The sequence below is a fragment of the Vespa velutina genome, chromosome 3 (genome assembly GCF_912470025.1).
Source record: "Vespa velutina chromosome 3, iVesVel2.1, whole genome shotgun sequence".
NCBI classification, from domain to species: Eukaryota; Metazoa; Arthropoda; class Insecta; order Hymenoptera; family Vespidae; genus Vespa; species Vespa velutina.
Window position 1 is genome coordinate 2117222 of NC_062190.1, and position 21491 is coordinate 2138712.

Consider the following 21491-nt stretch of genomic DNA (forward strand, 5'->3'; position numbering starts at 1 on the left):
AAAATTAACTTCAACGTAGAGACTTAATAACGATATTTTTTTGAATATTTATTTCATCAAGACCAGAGCATATTTTTTTGTCTCTATAATTTAAAGCAATAAATTTTCATTTTTCTTACTATTAAGTATTAATATATCATTAAAAATATCATCGGAAAAATAATATTTTAATTGTGATAATACGTATTTTAAAAATGGAATTGATCTTTCGACATCAACTTATGTAGGTGACACTGCTAAAACTAGTGAATATAATTTTGAACATTTTCTTTCTCCTTATTTCAACATTCTAAAATATTCTCTATAAATCATCCTCGTGGCATACTGAGAGACTCCTTGAACAAATGTTTTATGACAATGCATTAATGTTGCAAAATGGATTAAAATAAATCCAAGACTTTTTGATCATAGAATGAAACTTTTTATTAAGAATTCCATAGATACAATTAAATAAATTTTCAAAACTTACGTATATTGCAAAACAATACTAATACCTCTGTCATAATACATTTATGTCTCAGATGTTGTTCAGTCATTAAGAATATGCTTAATCTTTAACAAATAATAATTATATTAATTATGATCGTAAAAAAGAATTATAACTATATAAGTATTTTCGATTTTTATAACGGTATGAAGATACAATCGAAAAGTAACGGTATAATATCGGTATTTTTCTTTTAATAGAAAAAATTTCTCAATAATACGAACTATTCGTTAAATTCAGATAATTTTTAAGTATTATTTGACATTTCTACACAAATTATTATTCGAACAGTCATTTCATTAATCGGATCTGTGTTATCAGGATTTTAATTAAAAGGATATGTTATTCTCACTCTTCTTTCACCTAAATTATATAAGAGATAGAAAAAAAAGAAATAAAAAACAAGGAGTTAAGACGAGATATTTCTTACCTCCAGTAAAGGTGTCATTAATGTCGGACTGTAAGGTGGCACTGGTATCGGAAAGTGGCGATGGTGCGGGCCTTAAATCCGATGGCGGCTCCAACCTCAATAAATCATTTCCACTATCTCCAGTACCTCCCCCATTCCCTCTTCCCACCTGTACAATCGTCACATTCAAAGGTCCCCGGTTACCTATCATAAAACACAATATGCTTTGATAAGTTTTGGAATATAAATTTCTTTAGAGATAATGTTTCCATAAAAAAGAAAGAAAAAGAAAGAAAAGAAAAAAGAACAAAAATATTTAATATTTGCAAAGCGATCCTCGCAATATCATAGATCATTCGAGTTGTGTGTCTAATTCTAATCTCTTTATCCCCTACTAATTCGAATTAAATCGAGCCTCACAACGTGATTAAAGGCTGCCTATCATTTATTCAAACGAGAAAATCCGAAAGGATATCGATTACGAAACGTGTGTTAAATATGTACTGGCTTATCGAAAGTTCATTCTATTTACAATTAGTACAGTTTTTATCACGAAACGACAAAATCTTATCGGTTGACCGATCAAATATAAACGAACTTTTTGTGGAATGTAAAACAAAGAGAAAATCGTTCTGATATATTTAAAATCTTATCTCTAATCTTGTTTCTATAAAACATTCAAGTGTAAATAAAAAAAATATATAAAATAGAAGAGAAAAGAAAAAAGAAAAGAATGGAAAAAAGATAAGAAAAAAGAAAAGAATGGAAAAAAGATAAGAAAAAAGAAAAGAATGGAAAAAAGATAAGAAAAAAAGAAAAGAAGAAAAAGAAAAATGCAAATTTACATTTGTAATATTATTATCTATATATTTCAGATAATTTAAGTTGAATATATTTCTTATAGTTATACGCAGTTTGATTACGTGAAGATTAAATAAAGTGGACAAAATTAGTTAGAAAAGGTGTTGGTTTCGTCTAGAGAAGGCAGGATCATCGGCACTTCTCGACGATGTCGCTAAGTAGTAATTAACCTCGGTGTCATTTTCTCACCCCTCACCCTCTCTTCTCCTGGGTAAACCCAGCTAAAATTGAATCCGTTTAACCGTACGACGAAAGATGGAGAGACAGGAGGTAGAGGATGATTTGTATTCGTCGTTCACTGACAGAGAACGAGAAAGAGTGAGGAAAAGAGAAAAGAAGGAGAGAGAGAGAGAGAGAGAAGAGAGAGAGATGAGAGAGCGACAGAAATTCATTGGCTCGAAGAAAGAATATAATTCGATGCAGAAACGTAAGATTGATCGATTTAACGATCGACTTTCGAGCATCAAAGACAAATGGAGAGAGAGAGAGAGAGAGAGAGAGAGAGAGAGAGAGAGAGAGAGAGAGAGAGAGAGAGAGAGAGAGAGAGAGAGAGAGAGAGAGAGAGAGAATTATTCATGATGTTGCAATCTGCGACGAACGTGTCTTATATCTCGTGTTTTATGTAGAAGATACACGTTAAGGGAAAGAAGAATCTGTGAATAGAGAATCCACAATTTTTCCTATATTAAAAATCAAATTACTAAGAAATCCAAAAGAATTCTCATCTCTTAGATATTTCCAATCGCAAATTAAATAATTCTCGTCTGAAAGAATTCTCACCTTTTGCATTTTTGTCAAAGACCGACGAACTTAATAATAAAAAACGAGAAGAAAGATAAATAAAACACGATTGATAATTATCTAATTATAATAATAATATATTTCATCTAATAATAATATTACGACGTAGATCTATCTGATACCATATTAAAAATAGTATCATCATGAAAAAGAATTCGAAACTCTGATTCATATTGAAGTCATGAATTGTTCGAATAAAAGTTCTCGTGACATGTAAATGGTTTAATTTCAAATGTAAAGTCATGAGGAGCTGGACTTTCTGTATAGAGATTATCCACTTTTGTGAATAATCCTGTTCCATGTACAAGTGAAGGATTATCTTGACCTACATATGGGTCACTGGACAGTGAACGTATTAAATAAACTATTCACTGTTCCACTAGGGATTTGGACAAACGTCAACATATGTATGAAAAAAAAAAAAAAAGAAAAAAGGAAGAACAAAGTTTATTCCCCTGAAAACTTGAAGCGTCTCGAAAAAAGATGACTGGATAGAGCGAAGTAGAAGTCACGAAACGCATATAAATCGCCACTGGGTTGGTACTTGTTTTCTGAGGCTCTCTGTATCACACAGTGTGCAGGATCCATTGAAGACAACTTTGAATGACCCAGTTTGACAAGAGCTACAACATCTTGTTGTTAGTGTTTACCTATTCGACAATTGTAGTATGCTTATACAGCATTCAAGTAGGTATGTAGTACTATAATGAGGCACATGTGCATTTATGTACACAGGTAATTAAAGCTATACCTCGGGGCAATCACGAAGATATTACAACCGAGAAAAACTCAGAAGAAAAGAAAATTTCAATATTAATATAAAAGATTAAAATAAAACGATCAATAAAGAAAATTCTATCCAAATTGAATCTATTCAACTAATATAGAACCTCGTTAAAATACGAAAGTAAGTTTAACGAGTAGGACACCATTTTTATAACACTCTTATAGATTAACCAGATCTTTCCAATGACAAATAAACATGAAATAAAAAAATTATTTGTCATGTTTTAGTCGTGTGAGAATTTCAACCGTAAAAAAAAATGTATTTATAAGGAAAGATAATAAACGGGTTGAAAACTGTAATGTCATCCTTTTTCTAACCTATTATATTAAACGTCCGATATTTTATAATAATAAAAGGAATGATATGATTAAATAGAATAAGTTAAACAAAGACTCGCCTGTTCTTGAGGGTGGAAGTAACAATCCTTGGACCTCCTCGAGGGGCATGGCCTGTCCGTGATGTTCTCGATAACGATGAGGACGATCTCTCATACCTTCTCGCGAACGAACACGTAGCGTCCGTTTTCGCGACGCTTCTCGTCGTCGGTGTCGTCGTCGTCGTCGTCGTCGTCGTCGTTGTCGTCGTTGTCGTCGTTGTCCTTGTCCTTGTCCTCGTCGTCGTCGTCGTTTTCGTCCACCACGTCGTCCACGTCGTCCTTGCCGATCGACGGGAAAGACGATACGTCCTCGTTGTCGAGATTATTGGGATCGGGATCGGGTGTGGGATTAGGTTTAGGAAGCTGGGTGAGTCCTGGGGGACTCCTGGTGATGACGGTGGACGGTGATAGAGCGTCATCGCCCCGCCGTCGCACCTGAGACCATATCCCGCTCACCAAAATCGATCAATTCTCCAACTTGTTGTAGCGAAATTTTCCTCCATTCGGTTAAAACCTCTACCTCGCGCACCCGAAATTATTAGTTTTGAAATCTGAAAAATAAAAAAAGAAAAAAGAAATTACGCTGCGATCGCCGTTACATGTTAAAACTTATTTTTGTTAGAAACGTTTAAAAAAGACAAATATTAAACTAGCTATTCAACAAATATTCCAATGTTAATAATTTATGAAATTCTATTATAATTTTTTCTTTTTTATGTAATTTAACGAAGAATTTAATCGTCGCATACGTGTCTCATTGCGAATTAAACTACATTAAACATTCGTATCTTGTAATTACACTATCACGTGCGTTTAACATATAACATAACTTTTTTCTCGTCTCAACAAAAATATTATATAATGTGAAAATTATAGTATTACTTATACTAGTATAATTTGATTATGCTAAATATAATCCATACTTAAAAAGACATTTAAAACTTCAAATATGAAGTAACAATTAAATTTGTATCAGTAAAATGAAATAAAACTGAAAACAATAAAGAAATTTAAGTGCATGACTTAAAAGTTACATGAAATTAAATTAAAAGTTAATTTAAGATGATAATTTACTTTCGAAATTTTCGAACTTGTATCATAGATCGAAAATTGTTCTCATTATTTACTTGACTTGAATTACTTTATATATAATAAGGTGCTTATTTCGAAATTATACGTTTTATTAATTAAACATTATAATTTTCTTTTTTTTTTTAGAATTAACGATTACAATCAAAGAATTTTTTCATAATCCAATTTGACTCAAATTATTTTACAAAGAATAAGATACTAATTTCGATATTATATACCTCGATACTTTCATTTTATTCGGTCGTTATTACAAAAACCACTTCTCTTGTTGTTATTTATATTTTCCATCGTTGTAGACGTGCAGGCATCTACGTGTTTATGTACTTACAATTATCCACTTCTGATCATCAAATTAATCATAGTGCTTCACGAATATATGTGGTCTTATCATACTCACGAATATACTTGAAATTACACGCAACGAACTACGAACGCACGCACACGCAGGAGATGCTTATGATATAGTTATAGATCGATTGGGAAACGTGTGTCGCGGTTAGTGGGTCTAGTTCGCTAGAATTGCACAGAGTCCATACAAAGGAGGAAACTAGCCCCACGATCATGTCCTCGTCTATATTATAGACATTGCTATATTATCGTGATACGTAGTATATTTCTTTTTCATTCTCCCAATGTTCAACCATAGTTCCCTCGTTATCGATCGAACCGCCAATTTCCGAGTAACTCGATGGAAATCGTGCCCACACGTGTTCGATAGGAAAATTAGTTATTATAACAGTATACTAGTCATCTAACTTGATTTATTACTCTCTCATGTGTTCTATCGATGGACAACGTGTTGATAAACTCGAATTGCATGAAATATATATATACAAACACATACACAAAAAGTGTCCCAACGAAAAGTGTATACCAATAATATTATGAAACCTAGTAATTTTTTCGAAAAACACTTAGACAGGTCAATTTTGTTTTTGAGGGGACAGGTCCTTATATATTCATCCACTTTGAACTAGCTTCAGGGGATTCGGGTGACAAGCTCCTTAAAGATCTTAAGTGACAACAGAGATCAAGTGGCATGTCATATGAAAAATCTTTTAATTCTCTATAAAATGGTGTTATTCTTCATGTTTTTCTTTTCTTGTTTAATTTTGAGTTAAAAATTCTCGAGAAAATGATCCATTTGGAATATCAGATTCCAAAGAATTGCAGATTTCGAAGAAATTTTATTTTATTAAATATTATATAAACATGAATCGCCAACATCCATGCAGTAATACAATTTTTCCACAGTATTACGTCAAACATTCTGCAATACTTTCGGTGTATTTCGATAAATGTGTAGGCTGGTATCTTGATTGTAAAATTATTGGTCCATTCTTTTTATCAAATAATTTTATCGGAGAGTCGTAGTTCAATTTACTTAGGAACTAGATTTATTCATTGATCGTATAAATCATTCAAAACGACCTGAATATGCCAGAAGAGATATTTTTTCAACACAATGGAACTACTCCAGACTATATGCAGATCCAATACGACAGTTATAGAACCAACATTTTTTCGATCATTTACGCCCTATGATTTTTTTCTATGGGAATATCTAAAATCAAAGATATATGCCACCCAATCGGTTTCAATAGGAAAACTTGAAGAATCCCGACAAATTACACCGGATGTGATGCAAAATGTTCGATGTAATATCGAGGAAAGATTTTCTTATTGCGTGAAGGTCGGCAATACATGTTTTGAATAAATTAAGAATCAAGTTTTCAATTTGAAATTTAGAAACACATTTTTTCGAAAACTATTGATTTCAAATTTTAAATATAGCACCGTTGTAAAGACAATTAAAAGATCATCCAAATGATGTCACTTGTCATTCAAGATTTTTGTAAGAGTCTCAAACTGGATGAATTTGTAATAAAAACTTATCTTCTTTGAAAATAAAATTAACGTGTCTCGACATTTATATATATATATATATATATATATATATATATATATATATATATATATATATATATGTGTACCGTTATTTCGCCGATAAAGTTTCATGAAATTCGAAATGTCGTCCTAGGTCATTTTGTTAGTTAAACTCGTTTCGTCAAGAGGAAGTTCGTATGTTAAGCCTGCTAGCGGCGAAGATTTTATACCGGATGCGTAAATTTTATAACATCTGCATTGCAGTTGAGAGAAAATGCTAGTCGTAAAGTCGGACCATTTTTCGTTCTCTCCCGTTCTCTTTCTCACTGTCTATCTCTATCTCTTTCTTTTCCATCAAATACTTCCTCCATCAAATATTGGGTATCACTAGAAAACTATATATCCGGACACTCTATCGAGACATTTCGAGGACTCGAAATAACGTATCGTTTAAACACAAAACATGTAATGCTTTTATATTTAATCTCTAATAAAAAATTTATTCTTAATTATCGTAGAAAGAATAATAATATTAAAAAAAAAAAAAGAAAAAAAAACAAATAAAGAAATAAATAAAATCAACACGGACGTATATATTTATATAATTAAAATAATTAATAAATTGTACAGAATCACAAAGTGTATAAATTGTTTTAAGATACCCTTATATACATCTTACTGTATGTGTTCGAATTGACCAATCAAATCTCATTAGCTAGTGGAAAATTTTTTAGTGAGATAGAAAATATGAGAAAAGAATTGAAAAATAGGTTGGATGTATCGTCAAATAGATCTTAACTGAATAGCATGTTACGTTGAATCAACATGAGTCATTAGGTAAAGCTAATGATGTATATTGAGATTCACAAACCACATCAATTGATTCAATGCTTATAATTCCTAATTCAATGATAATAATACCTAATCTTCTTATATACATAGATCTCAGATCGAGATAAATATCTTTAAATTTACGTAAAAATTCAATGCATCCTTTGTGATTTGCTACAATATCAAATTTTTTTTTTTCATTTTATCTTTTCTTTTTTTTTTTTTTTACATAATCGAAAAAAACGTCGATCTGAAGTATGACATAAAGTATGACGATGAAACAGTCTGACTCATCGTGAAGGACAACAAAAAAAAAAAAAGAAAAAAAAGATAAACAAAAAAAAAGAAAACAAAAAAGAAAGAGGAGCGTTCGAATTCGTTTGAAAGAAGGGAGTCGAGCGTGGGATACGACTTTATTGACTCGATGAACAGCACACGACCAACCGTGTAACGTGACTCGTTTCTAACTTACATTAATCATTTTTGGATACGTCGTTTCTTCGATTTATCGTCGAAAAAATCGATGGAAAGTGATTTATCATGGCATTTTCAGAAAAAATGCTCAATGCCAAAATTCTCCTTCAACTTTCAACAGATTCTCTTCTGGTATGATCATTTATCTAAAGTTTCATTCAACTTCGTTTTCTTCTTTTGCGTGTATATTGAGAAAAAAAAAGAACAAAGAAACGAAAAAATATCCCTTTGGTGTACGAAACATTTTTGTCATTTTACTTAAACAATAGATTTTATCTTATAATCTGAATCATTATTGTTCATGATTAAAAAGAATCTGGTTACTTTAATTAATGATCTTATTGTTTACTTTATTCTTGGAGGGAAAAATATATTTATAGTATAAGGGAAAAAATTTTTTCGTTTCACTTGAACGCTTGATTTTATCTTACAATGATTTTATCGAAATCCTGATTAATTAAAATTACAAGAACTCTCATAATCAGTGATTTTACTCTTTAACCTAATTTAAAAAAGAAAGAAAACAAGGATATTACTTTGCAATATGCGCGTCCTATTTATCATATATTCCCGAAAACACTTCCGATGCATTCCAATCGAGGGGTAGGAATTGATGCACTTCGTAAAGTGGATCGGAACAGTTTCTTATACCTGGAAGTCAATTTATTCCAAAGGGAAGAAAATGATGAACGTGTGCGGCCCTTTGTAGGTAAGCGTCTATGTAAGCACGTTTCTATCCACATACATATACATAAAACACATGTAAAAAGACAATGTATCTCTCTGTGTGTGTGTATGCATACGTGCGTATATCTCTGTGTGTGTATACATAGATATCTATGGAAAAGACAAAACGCACCCTTTATTCCGCCACACCCAGATTTCTCTGGTATGTTTCGGTTTCGTTCCAAGACCATCCCTTCTCGTTATCGCACACCGTGATTACCTATTAATTATTTCTTAAAATAGATTCTCAACAAGGAACATACTCGCATGACTACAATATATTTTCGTACTCTACGTGTGCGTGTGTGTGGACTCTTCTAATAGATTAAATAAAACAAAAGATTTATATATATATATATATATATATATATATATATATATATATATATATAGGTATGTATGTATGTATGGTATGGTATGTATGTATGTATCTATGTGTATCTCAAAATAATAAAAAATGTATTAAGAGAAAAAAGTAATATAAAAGTTGCAAGCTGATGAAACAAAGAACGAATATATTAGTCATGTTGTGCGTTCTCGTTTCTCATTGAATCGGTGTAACATTAATACAAACGCACATACATATATATATATACTTATGTATGATTGTACTACCTACGAGATATATACCTACGAGAAAGACATGAAAAATAATGAAGGTTAGAAGATAAGGGTTACTGTATAACCCCAACGCTCGTTCCACTGACTCATTGACTAGTCTCACTCATGTTCAACCTGTGAATATAAACATACCACAATACGTGACTTTCGAGGATGACGCTTTCGCAAATGAATAAACGAATGAACTCTTTCTCTTTCTTTTTTCCTCTCTCTCCCTCTCTCTCTCTCTCTCTCTCTCTCTCTCTTTCTCTCTTCTTATTAATTTTCCTTCATTTCTTCTCTTCATTTTCAAATATATTTCGAGTATATGCTTAATTTGAAATGTTCATTTTCGTTGAGATATTTGATCTCGGCTTCATCAAGATCCAATGTAACCATATTTATCAAACCGAGTAGCTAGTGTTATTAAAGTTGAAAGGTATATTGCTTGAAAGTAATGGAGATCTCAGTGGTAATAGACGGCCTGACATTTAACGAGCGTGCGAAGCTACAAAATTCCGAAGTCTCGTGAGAGAAGAGAACAGATAAGATTTCAGGAAATTTCTCTTTTCTCTTTTCTTCTTTTTCTTTTTTTCCCTCCTTTTTCTTTTTCTTTTACACAAATATATATATACATTGATATATCTACACGATGAACCGTATTATTTATTTATTTTTTGATGTTAGTAATTAATTATAATGATCATAATTATAATGAGATATAATAATAATAAAAATATTATATATATATATATATATATATATATATATATATATACATATATGTATACAATTAATCCATGTATATATTTTATATATGCATCATGAACCGTATGACTCGATCGCCGTGATTTATTTTTCGATTCTAATAATTAATTACTACAGTCGATTCGTGGATATTTCTAATAAATTATTTAATAAGAAATAAAGATTTTGAAATTTATTAACAAAATAAGCTATTAAATGATCAATTTTTAATTTATTACCATACAGACTGTTCACTTGGTTTGCAAGTATCAAAGATATATAAATAATAGAAAACATTTTCGAGAAGAAAAAAAAAAAGAAAGAAGAACAAAAAAGTAGACTTTAGGAAAAGATAAATCAATGTAACTGGTAAAAGTATTGACATTTAGAAAGACAGATAAACCATGAAATGTGTATTCACAAATCGATTGGATCGATCTCTCTTTTCTTTCTTTCTTTTTTCTGCTATATCATGGAAGCGTGAATTTTTCTTGCCACGTATCAATCATTCGCGATACACGTACTATAATAAATACATATGTAGGATGCATGACCTTTGCAAAATTTTACCACGTAGCTAACACATTTCTTTTCTGTTTTCTTTCTAAAGCTTTCTTGACCTTGAAATTTTGATTAAGTTCGATTCATGTCTAATCTCGTGGAATAGTTAATAGGTTTACTACCGTGTCGGTTATCGGTGACAATGTTGACCTTAATTAAAACATGAATAACACACATGAGTAACGTATAAACAATTTATACATAGGCACACACATATACACACATGCGCACATGCACACACACTTATAGTTTTAAGTATTTATATATATATAAATACTTACAACTATAATTTGAGAAAACGTTAAACGTAAAATATATAAATATATAAATATATATATATATATATATATATATATATATATATATATATATACACGTAATAGATAACGAAACATTTCTATCCTATTGTTATGCATATACAACGGATTCTATCTTAATCGGCCAATGTGTCAATTGACATGAATATGTTACCTGACACGTATTATTGACAATTTCAATAACAGTTGCATAGATCGATTAATACTCAGCATTGACATATGAAAAGCATTGAATATGCGTGTCATCGAAAATACAAGAGTAAGTCGAACTGGTCATGGTCGAACTTTATGAACTATTATCTACTATTAGACACGATTAAAGAAAAAGAACATATATTCAAAGTCATCGGATAGGGTTAAACGTTATTCAACAGTGCAGGCAATGTAGAGAAAGTAAAATAATACTTTCATTCACTGCTACTGTCGACATGGATGAATAAACGTTATTATATTACTCGTTTCGAATCAATGAACCAAAGAATTTCGTCGCAATTGATAGATAAAAGAAGGCAAGATAGACGATGGTAAAGTATAAGAAAAAAAAAAAAAAAATTGAGGCTAAGAAAAGGACGAACTTTTAACGGAAGTTACACAAGTTTGGCGAGAGGGGGTTGAATCGCGTTAAAAGATAAACTTTGGTGACATTCTAACATTCTAAAACAATCGATATCGGGGTGAGTTAACAAAAATAGACGAGTCACCAGCAGGTACATCTAGATGTCGAGTCCATGAACATTATAGCACAAGACAGCCATCTTAATGGAATATAGCGTATACAATTAATGTATATAGGTATAGTTGACTTTAAAAAGAAAGACAGAAAAAGAACAAAAAAGACAAAATGTCTACTTTATCAGAGAGCTGGCTAATTTAAATAAAATTTATAATAATTATAAAAATCAATGATATTAATAGGAAATATTTATAGAATGTTAATTAACATATACGTATCTTTACAAAACTCAAAATGCATTTTTCGATCAAAATAAAAAAAAGGGGAAACAAAAATAAAAAGAAAACAAAAAAGTAATTATTTAATCCATAAAAATGTATGAATACGTGCTTATACATGCTATTATAACACCGTCATAATATCATTCTATACTAGAGGAAAACTGTGATCGCAATCAAGACATATCGATATCAGTCATCATAAAGCAATGCTTCGAGGGATCTATGTTAGAGTTTCGCGAACACACACACCTACACACAAGATGGTTGATTTTATCGCGCTCATGCCCTTGACGATGAATTTTTCGAATAAATCGTGATAGACAATTGGTAACGCGTGAAGTTATATAAAACTTTCCGAAAATGAAGACGAGAAAATGATAGGAAGTTTAAAAAATAAAAAAAATAAATAAAAAACAAGAAAAAGAAAGAAACGACGGATAAACCGAATGGATCGATTAAACCGATAGATGTTATCGTACTTTTTGTAATCATTCTACGGAGGCAGAAGACCGACAGGTGGAAAAATAAATCGGACATGCATCAAGCGTGGTCTCACAGTACGGTAGTTATTGATTTTCGACGCACAATTTATTGTCCCATAGAAACGAGGCGGATATACGTAACACCAACTAAAAGAGACCAACTAAATGATACTAAGAAAGAAAAAGAGATAAAAAGAGAGAGAAAGAGAGAGAGAGAGAGAGAGAGAGAGAGAGAGAGAGAGAGAGAAAGAGAGAGAGTGAGAGAGAGTGAGAGAGAGAGGGAATTAATAGAATTACTGCATAATTAATACACCATAAATTGATGCAGAAAATGAAGGAAAATTTGTCCATCCTTCTATCAAAAGTTTGCGCATGAAAATTTTTTTTGTTTTTTACTCAGTCCAATAACGCATTATAACCACGTGATAACCTACTTAATTTCGTCTTTGTACCGTTTTCTCGCTGACGAAACAATGCTTCCTTAAAGTAAAAAGGAAACCAGGCCAATTCGGACCTAGATTTTGTAGAACATCAAAGAAACACGGTTAAATGAGGAAGGCAAGTAGGTTGAGATTCGGTCATCGACATCTATGTTATAATGTTTTATGTGAAACATAGCAGTGACCAAGGCTGTTCTGCCAAGTGTTGAAACATTCGTAACAATGACAGCATCAATATTATGAGAAATAAAGGAATAAAGGAAGAAAGAAAGAAATTGATAAAAATAAAATAAAAGATTAAAAATATAACAAGTCAATTAAGATCTCGTTTAGATTGTCCTTTGTTAAAAGGATTATAACACACTGAATATATCTAGCATATCTCGCTATGGATAATAATAAAAATAGGAACGTTTAAATTATTCAGCGCGAACAGCGTTCGATCATGTCAGATTGCATTTCAAGATAGAAAACCACGGAAGTCTTTCGACGACACGATCCATGTATTTCAAGATTATTCAAGATAATATTGACGTAATCGCGATGGCCGATTTGCAAATAATCTCTCCAGATATTTTTATTTTCTTTTATCATCTACTTATATTTTTCTTTTTTTATTAATCCAATATAAGATCATAAAAAGCATGATTAATGTTATAATATATATATATATATATATATATATATATTTCATATTTTTCTGTTAACTTATTATTACATTATAAAGTTGTCGAAACATTTCCCTTAAATTCTAAATATATTTGCAAAGCGTATTTGTAAAAATTCAAAGCTTTTGTTGGCGCTAGAATAGATAATAATACCAAAAGCTTTCGGGAAAAATGTGAATTTTGTTTACTCCATCGAGAAAGGTCATAGAATGTAAATCGAGTGTTAAAAATGAATCTCCTCGGATGATCACGTTGCCACCAAACGTATTTACGTATTCACACGAGAACGTATACACAACAATGTAGATATCGGACATACTTTTTTTGGGATGTGGAGGAAAGAACTTTTTATCGTATACATATGTATCTTTCTTCCTCTTCGTAGAAAAGCTTTGTATAAACTGCTGTAACGAAACATATGTCTACGAGATGACATTTTTTATCGATTCATATAAATATTATCGAGATTTTATTAATGATATTAAAAAATAACCAACATCGTGATGTCTATATCTCGTGCATATTATAAAATTGATATTACCGGTTAAATGATAATTGAAAAAAAGAAAGAAATCGTTACTTTCAGCATTTTTAATATTTAAAAATATTGCGATATATCAAACACACAAAAATGTAAAAGAAATCACAGACGTAATTCGTTGATATTAAAAAAAAAAAAAAAAAAAAAGAAAAAGAAAAAGAACCGATTAATATCTAAGCGAGTCTATTAAAACGAAAGACTGTATTAAAAAAAAAAGAAGAGAAAAAGAAAGAAAAGAAATCGTTTAATATCTTCATAGTGAGCTGTTTAGACTCGATGTTTCATAAACGTATACGATAAAAATTCATCGATCCACGATCGATCGATCGCGTGGAATAACACCCTTTTTGTTATTTCACCCTGGTAAAAGATAAAAGGACCGAAGTTGCGCAAACAAAGAGGAAAACGGCATTAATCGATTTCACTTTAAGTTGGCGTTTTACTTACACGCGCGCGTCCATTTACATACACATACATAGACACAACACGTCGAAAAGGCCGATGACGCCGTCATCGCGTCGGACTTGTCTCGCATTTCTACTACTTTTATACAGGATATTTCAGAACGTGTGGGCATAATTTCGATTGCTGTATTCAATACATTAAAATAAGAAAAAAAAAAAAAAAAAAATAAAGATAAAGAAAAAAAATTCATACAAACATATCAATCCGATGGGATCTTGTTTTTGAAAATGAAACCTATTTTTCTGATACAATCCCTCATTTAAGAAGATTACCAAAAATGTTTTTAAAATAAATAAATAAAAATCGGCTCGTATATTACATGCAATTAATTGACTACTACGCTCGTCGAACTTACATCCAATAGATTTTCTTATCTGTGGAATTCACCTAAACCAATTTAGTTTACAACACAGCAGGAGTAGAGATAACGTTGAGATACTTCGACAACGTATTATTAGACAAGTTCCCGAATAAATTCGTATCATACCAGACAACTTTGAACGAGTAAGAATGTTAAAGATAAGACGATATTTTGCTCAGACGGTTAGTCGAATGTAGTCAATTCGAGGAATTATTGTAAAAAACGAATAAACAAGAGATATAATACAATAACGGTTGAAAGTAAAGTGTTGGTCATATATTGGGCTACGTTTGTATGAACTAACTTTATTTTTCTTTATTCTAATGCACCAATATTATGTTTCTATGTGTTCTGAAACACATTGTATATCTTTATTACGTAAAAACATCTCTACGTATTCATTGAAAGAACACCAAAAGGCGAGAAAGGAAACATACGGACGGGTTGATCGCGAGAAAACCAATAGACAAAATAGACAAGAAGAACGATGCGGAGATACGTAATTTCATCCCAGGAAAAGGAAATAGGGAAGTGAATGAGGGTAGATGGGCAAGGCATACCTTATTGCGACTAATTACAACCTTCCTGCTTTTCTATAATCGAAAGAACGATAAATCGTCCTTTTAATTGCAAATATACGCGTTCAACGTGCACGTTCATCTATGATACGACGCAGATGATCAATAATCTCCTATCCCAAAAAAATGATAAAGGAAAAGTAAAATGCGATAAATCTATCATTTTTTTATCTCATTAATATCTTTCCAAAAAAGAATTGTTCGAATGGTTAATTTCATTCAATTTTATGAAAAATAATCTCGACATTACCGGGCCGATATTCATAAAGTTCGAAAGATACGAGAAAGAGTTAAATAGATAGTTAGATAGATAGATAGATAGATAGGTAGAGAAAGTGAGAGAGAGGGAGAGAGAGAAAACGTACCAATAAATTCCCGCGGGAATTCGCTTAATTTTTTATACGGAATATTCCCTATCACAATTACTCGATAATACTCGATATGTAATTATCTTTCGATAAATTAACTAATCCTTTAAAAATATTCAATCCACATTCTAAATCGAATAACAACCGTTACGATCAATCGATATTATTACACGTTGCCACAATGGTAATGTCTCGAGTTTCGCGATTACCATATTCGCATATTCAATTATATAAACACTATTTCATAAAACATCAGCATATTATCAATTTTTGTGGCTATATCGTGTTATTTATATAAATACTATCGAAAAAAATTGATATACCTACGTGAGAATATCGTAAGTAGACAAAGAGAAAAAGAAAGAGAAAAAGAGTGAGAGAATGAGAGAAAACGGGAGAGACAGAGAGAGATAGAAAGAAAGAGAGAGAGAGAGAGAGAGAGAGAGAGAGAGAACAAAAAACTTATTCGTCCTAAGCGATGTAATCGACAGCCTTTGTAGACCACCTACTACAATTTCCATAAGAATCGCTCTTAAATGGCCAAAGTATAACGACAATTATGCACGAAGGGATTAATCGGGTCGATGCTTGATAACAAGGAAGAAGGAATACGTGTATATTTTGCGATCTCTTTCTAACCTCACTACGAATACCTCACGAAAAGCGATGTTTTCAGGTTAGTAACCCCCATTGGCGAGCAAGTAGTATCGACTAGTAGAAAGAAACCGCCGAAAATCCATATGATTGTCTTAATCGTAAACGATCGTATTATATTTTCAATTAAAAAGGTGATGATAATTTTTAATTTTATAGGAATTTACGGGATGTCAATCGATTTATCACGTAAGGTGAAAAACGAAATGAGGAAGAAATGGATAAAGGAAAAAAAAAAAAAGAAAAAAAAGATAAAAACGTATATATTTTGATTTTATTTAATTGCTATTCGATTATAAGAATAATAGAAAATGGATATAAATATAATGTAATGAAATATATACAGTTTTAGAACATTACCTGTTGCAAGAAGGCTCGAGAGATAGCCAACCGGTCAATCGGATGAAAATGTCGACGAACATAATTTTGAACGAATGATAGCCTTATCTCTCTCTCTCTCTCTCTCTCCCTTTCTCTCTCTCTCTCTCTCTCTCTCTCTCTCTCTCTCTCTCGATAGTTTACATCTCAAAATGTATAGAATGTTTCTTAAAAAAAATGTCTTTCAAGGTGATTCAAATTCATGTTTTAGAGGCACATTAGATTAGACATCGAAATAAGTAAAGTTATTATCAATAGAATAATACGTTTGTCTCTTTCGCACGTACACGTGTTACCGTCGATGCGTGAAAATGCTGCCACTTTCTCGCGTGCATGCGTGATCCCTACTTTGTGCACGTATACGTAAAAAGAAAAAGAAAAGAGAAAATGAACAAAATAAATAAAAATGAAAAGTTACACCTCGTTCTTCTTCCCTTCATCCTATTCCTACTACTCCTTCGGCAGATCTTCCTTCTCCTCTTCTCTTGCTCCTACTTGTGCTCCTTTTCCTCCTCCTCCTCCACCTCCTCCTTCACCACTTCTTCTTCCTCCTCCTGTTTTTCCTCCTGCGTACTCTGTCGTCTGTGTCACGCACGCACCACGACCAACCACGACCGATGATAACGACTGAAGATGACAACGACAATGTCGAAGACGAAGATGATAATGATGATGATGATGATGATGATGATGATGATGATGATGATGATAATAATGATCACAAGCAGATTATATCGAGATCGCGATAACGCTCGCGATATATTCAAAAAAGGTATAGCATTAGGATGAGAAACGACGAGAAGGGTTAAAAAAAAAAAGAATTGACGACGAGGACGATGGACAGGCGAACGAACGAGCACGCGCGGACGAGGTTACCGTACGTACCACCGACGTAGCCTTTTATAACGAAGAGAATAGGAGACTCTCGTAGAGAACTCGTCCTGCGCCGCGACGGACGGCTCCTGTCAAGGTAACACGCGCGCTTGATATCACTGCGCATCCACCGCCGCGCATTCCGACCCCCTATTCGCTCTTATTGCTCCCAGCGTTGCCAACACAAACTAACCCGTATTACAATATGGCGCGTGAGGCGGTTATTTTCAAATTACTGTCTCATCTCATACCTATTCTATCCCATAATACTTTTATACACCTACTTTTTAATTATTCGATTATTTTTATCTTTTATTTGTGTATTATATTTTCAATACGCAAATATTTCCTTAGACGTAAGGTATATGTATATGCTACTTTTATTGGTTTCTTCGTCGACATCGAGAAACGATAAGAGTGCGAGAAAGAATAAAAACTTCGTTTGATCGGTGATGCGTGTCCCTAACAATAAGGTCATCTCGGAGTCATGTTATGACGTAAGCGTATAAACGTAAATACCATGAAAGAATAAAATTCGATATGCACAGTCTGTCATGTCAAGGACTTTCCTATGTTCGATCTCTCACTCTCTCTCTCTCTCTCTCTCTCTCTCTCTCTCTCTCTCTCTCTCTCTCTCTCTCTTTTTCTTTCTTTCGTCCTTTTTTTACAATGACTCTCATCTACCTAAATATATCTTGCCGATTAAGTTTATTAATTACGAATTTTTTAATGTCTTCGATTTATTTTTGTAATACATCAGAAATAATCGTCCATTTTTTTAAAGAAGAAGAAAGAAATAAATTCATTGTTTAAATCTTGATATATCATCGTCTAGTCAGTATATATGTATACTTGATCGATCTAAAGAGATTCTATTTAACCCGTTCAATGGCATCCTACCACGATTACGAATTCAATGGTCCTAAAGCTGGTGTGACGTCATTTCGTCGATCATTGTAATATATTAAGATCCCGTCAATTGCATTCATAAAAGTATTTGCTTTCTACCTATCGATTCATCTTTAATTATTCGATTTTCTAGTCGCTTTCCAGCCAGAAAGAATTCTGAGAGTTTACAGATAAGCGCTTTTGCAAGCGCGCAAGCGCATACACATACATCGAATGTATCCTTCATAAATACAACAATCTTTCGCATGAAAATCTTTTACTATGAATTAGGTACTTACGTTTTATTTAGATTCATTGCTCGTAATAATAATATTAGAAAAACATATATAAAAAAAATAATAAAATAAATTTCTAAGAGTTCGTTGAGTTTCTATAACGTCGGATTCTTTTCATTAGTTGAATATCCGCAGAAAGTTCACAAATATTTTATTTCACACTTTCAAGGGCACAAAACCATACCATTGCGATAACTCTACTTGATCGATCAAACTCTTGCGACCAAGTCTTTATAATCTCGTATTTACAATTTCAAGGTAAAAAATTGATTTAATAGATAAAACAGCAGCCATATGTAAATGCGTTCTTTAGTTTACAAACAGTCACGAGTATGTATGTATGTATATATGTTTATATTTATTTTATCTTAAGTATCAAATTATGTATTCTTATTCCGTAAACAAAATTAATAATCATTTCTCGTTAATATAATGCGAAAAATTATATGTACAATAATAAAATATTATTTACGTACAGATACCTACCTTTGTTTTATCTTTTTAACCCTATTAATAATTTCGTTTCTTTCTCTTCTTATCACGATCAATTTGATATGACATCTTGACCTTGAAAAATAAACGTAAAGTACTTAAATTTCAACTCGGAATGACAAAATAGATGATTACATAATATCAGATTAATATTAAAGAACTTTGTCAGTCAACTTAATTAATTTTAATGACTTCACATTGATTTGTCCTTTTTTTAGATAATTACCGCAATAATACAATGATCGAATTATATTTGCTTGTTTATATATATATATATATATATATATATATATATATATATCTATCAAACCTTTCTTATCATCGAACGATATTTGAATGCATTATTACCATCCCTTGCGACATCAATGACTTATAACTGAAGTTAATAGATAATGAGAATTAATGCTAAAAATTATTACCGACGAAGACGAGGTTATATCGATAACGTAGTATTCTTTACATAAGAGTGTATATAATCCATGAAATACATTTAATTTACACAACGAAACTTAAATTTATTGCACAAAATTTACAAACAATAGAAACAAATTATAAATAATCTGAAACAAAAATGTAGTATTTATCAATTTCATTCTATGTATTACCAACTAACAAAAAACAAATTATAATGACAACTGTAAAAAGAACTAAAATTAGTAAAAAGGTTTGTCATTGGTTCATTTGTCCACACTGTAAAGTTAATAACAAATCAATTACACATTATTTGTCCTTTTCCATATCATAGTTTCTAGCTTCTATAATACCTCAAAATTGTTATACTCTTTAGTGTGACAATCAATAGCAATATAATTCGAACATGTGGGTATAAATTAATAATAGCAATATAACTGTATAACCTCAAAATAACAGTAATGTAATTTTTTCTTTAAAGAAAAGTTTTCTTTGATACTAAATAATAATATATACAGTATAGAAATAAATATCGTTATTTACATTGCTGTAAAGTTGCGAAGGTTATTTGAAATTATATTTTTGGATAAAAAACTTAATGTGAGACAAAATGCCAAAGGTAGTTTCAAGAAGTATTATATGTTCTGATACCAAAGATCAAGAAGAATATGGTGAAGAAAAGCCATTACATATTTATTATTGTTTATGTGGTCAAATGACATTGATTTTAGGTTAGATTGTTACAGAATTTTGTTATCATGTATTTCCATAAAAGGAACAATTAGAAAACAGTTATTATATTACAGATTGTGCTATTGAAAAATTACCACTAAGAAAAAGAGATGGAGCGCGGGTCATCGATGGTAGTAAACATGCTCATAAAATGACTTGCGAACAAGATGAAGTTGTTTATTTGAAACGTTCAGAAGGAATAGAAAAACAGTATCGACAAAAGTGTAAAAAGTATGTATTTGATTATTATTATAATCAACGTATATAAAATGTTACTCTACAATTGTCATAAAAATTATATTTTTACAGATGTGGTCTTTTCCTGTATTATAAACATGATCTTAGCATGAATATTGTATTTATTGTAAAAGGTGCTGTAATAAAAAGTTCTGGTGAAGGTCCAATGACTGATATATATAATCAAGTAGCAATTGAAAAACCTAAAAAAATAATGGTAACGAAGCATACAAAGAATATGGGTAAATTTAGTTCTGTAACTGTATCTACGATAGATGAAGAAGAAGATGAAATCGAAGCTGTAAGTTTAATAAGCTAATGGTTGATATATTTCTGCACAATAGGAATTTCTGAATTAAATTTTATTTCTAGAGAGAAGTTGCCGATTCATATGCAAATAATGCACGAATCATAGAAAAACAACTTGAAAGAAAGGGAATGAATAAAAGAAAAGCGATGCTACCAACTGAAACAAATATTAAACGGACAAGACCAAGAGGAACGTTATTAGACGTATAGTTTATGAACTATTATGTATTCTGAAGTATCATAAAGTATAATGAAGTTTTGTATTCTAATTCGTATTATAATTTTATATTATAAGTAACATATCTTAAATATATTTTTATTAAAATGATTTATTGTATTAAATGATTTTTGTAATTTAAATGTTTTCTTACTTTTAAGTTAGGTGATTAATTAAGTTAATTGAAATAT

The 21491-nt window shown here is 31.3% G+C and overlaps 2 protein-coding genes and 1 long non-coding RNA gene across 3 annotated transcripts in view; 2 read left to right on the forward strand and 1 right to left on the reverse strand.

Annotated features, from left to right (window-relative positions):
• Nucleotides 1-17802, reverse strand: part of LOC124947664 (potassium voltage-gated channel subfamily KQT member 1-like) — a 30596-nt gene extending 12794 nt beyond the window's left edge. The window contains exons 1-3 of the mRNA XM_047490146.1: nucleotides 17266-17802; nucleotides 3743-4272; nucleotides 918-1100 (exon numbers count right to left, since the gene is read on the reverse strand). Of these exons, the coding sequence (XP_047346102.1) occupies nucleotides 918-1100; nucleotides 3743-3836 (277 nt within the window). The 5' untranslated portion in view covers nucleotides 3837-4272; nucleotides 17266-17802. The remainder of the gene's footprint in view (nucleotides 1-917; nucleotides 1101-3742; nucleotides 4273-17265) is intronic.
• On the forward strand, nucleotides 16293-17187 carry LOC124947665. The gene is made up of 3 exons (XR_007100460.1): nucleotides 16293-16489; nucleotides 16627-16726; nucleotides 16814-17187. It is a non-coding gene; the product is annotated as an uncharacterized LOC124947665 (long non-coding RNA).
• Nucleotides 17803-20054: 2252 nt separating the features above from the next.
• LOC124947725 (STING ER exit protein) lies at nucleotides 20055-21411 on the forward strand. Its single transcript, XM_047490275.1, has 5 exons — nucleotides 20055-20213; nucleotides 20287-20536; nucleotides 20612-20768; nucleotides 20847-21075; nucleotides 21147-21411. The coding sequence occupies exons 2-5, from the start codon at nucleotides 20416-20418 to the stop codon at nucleotides 21291-21293; spliced, it is 654 nt and encodes a 217-aa protein (XP_047346231.1). The 5' UTR covers nucleotides 20055-20213; nucleotides 20287-20415; the 3' UTR covers nucleotides 21294-21411.
• The last annotated feature ends 80 nt before the right edge of the window (nucleotides 21412-21491 follow it).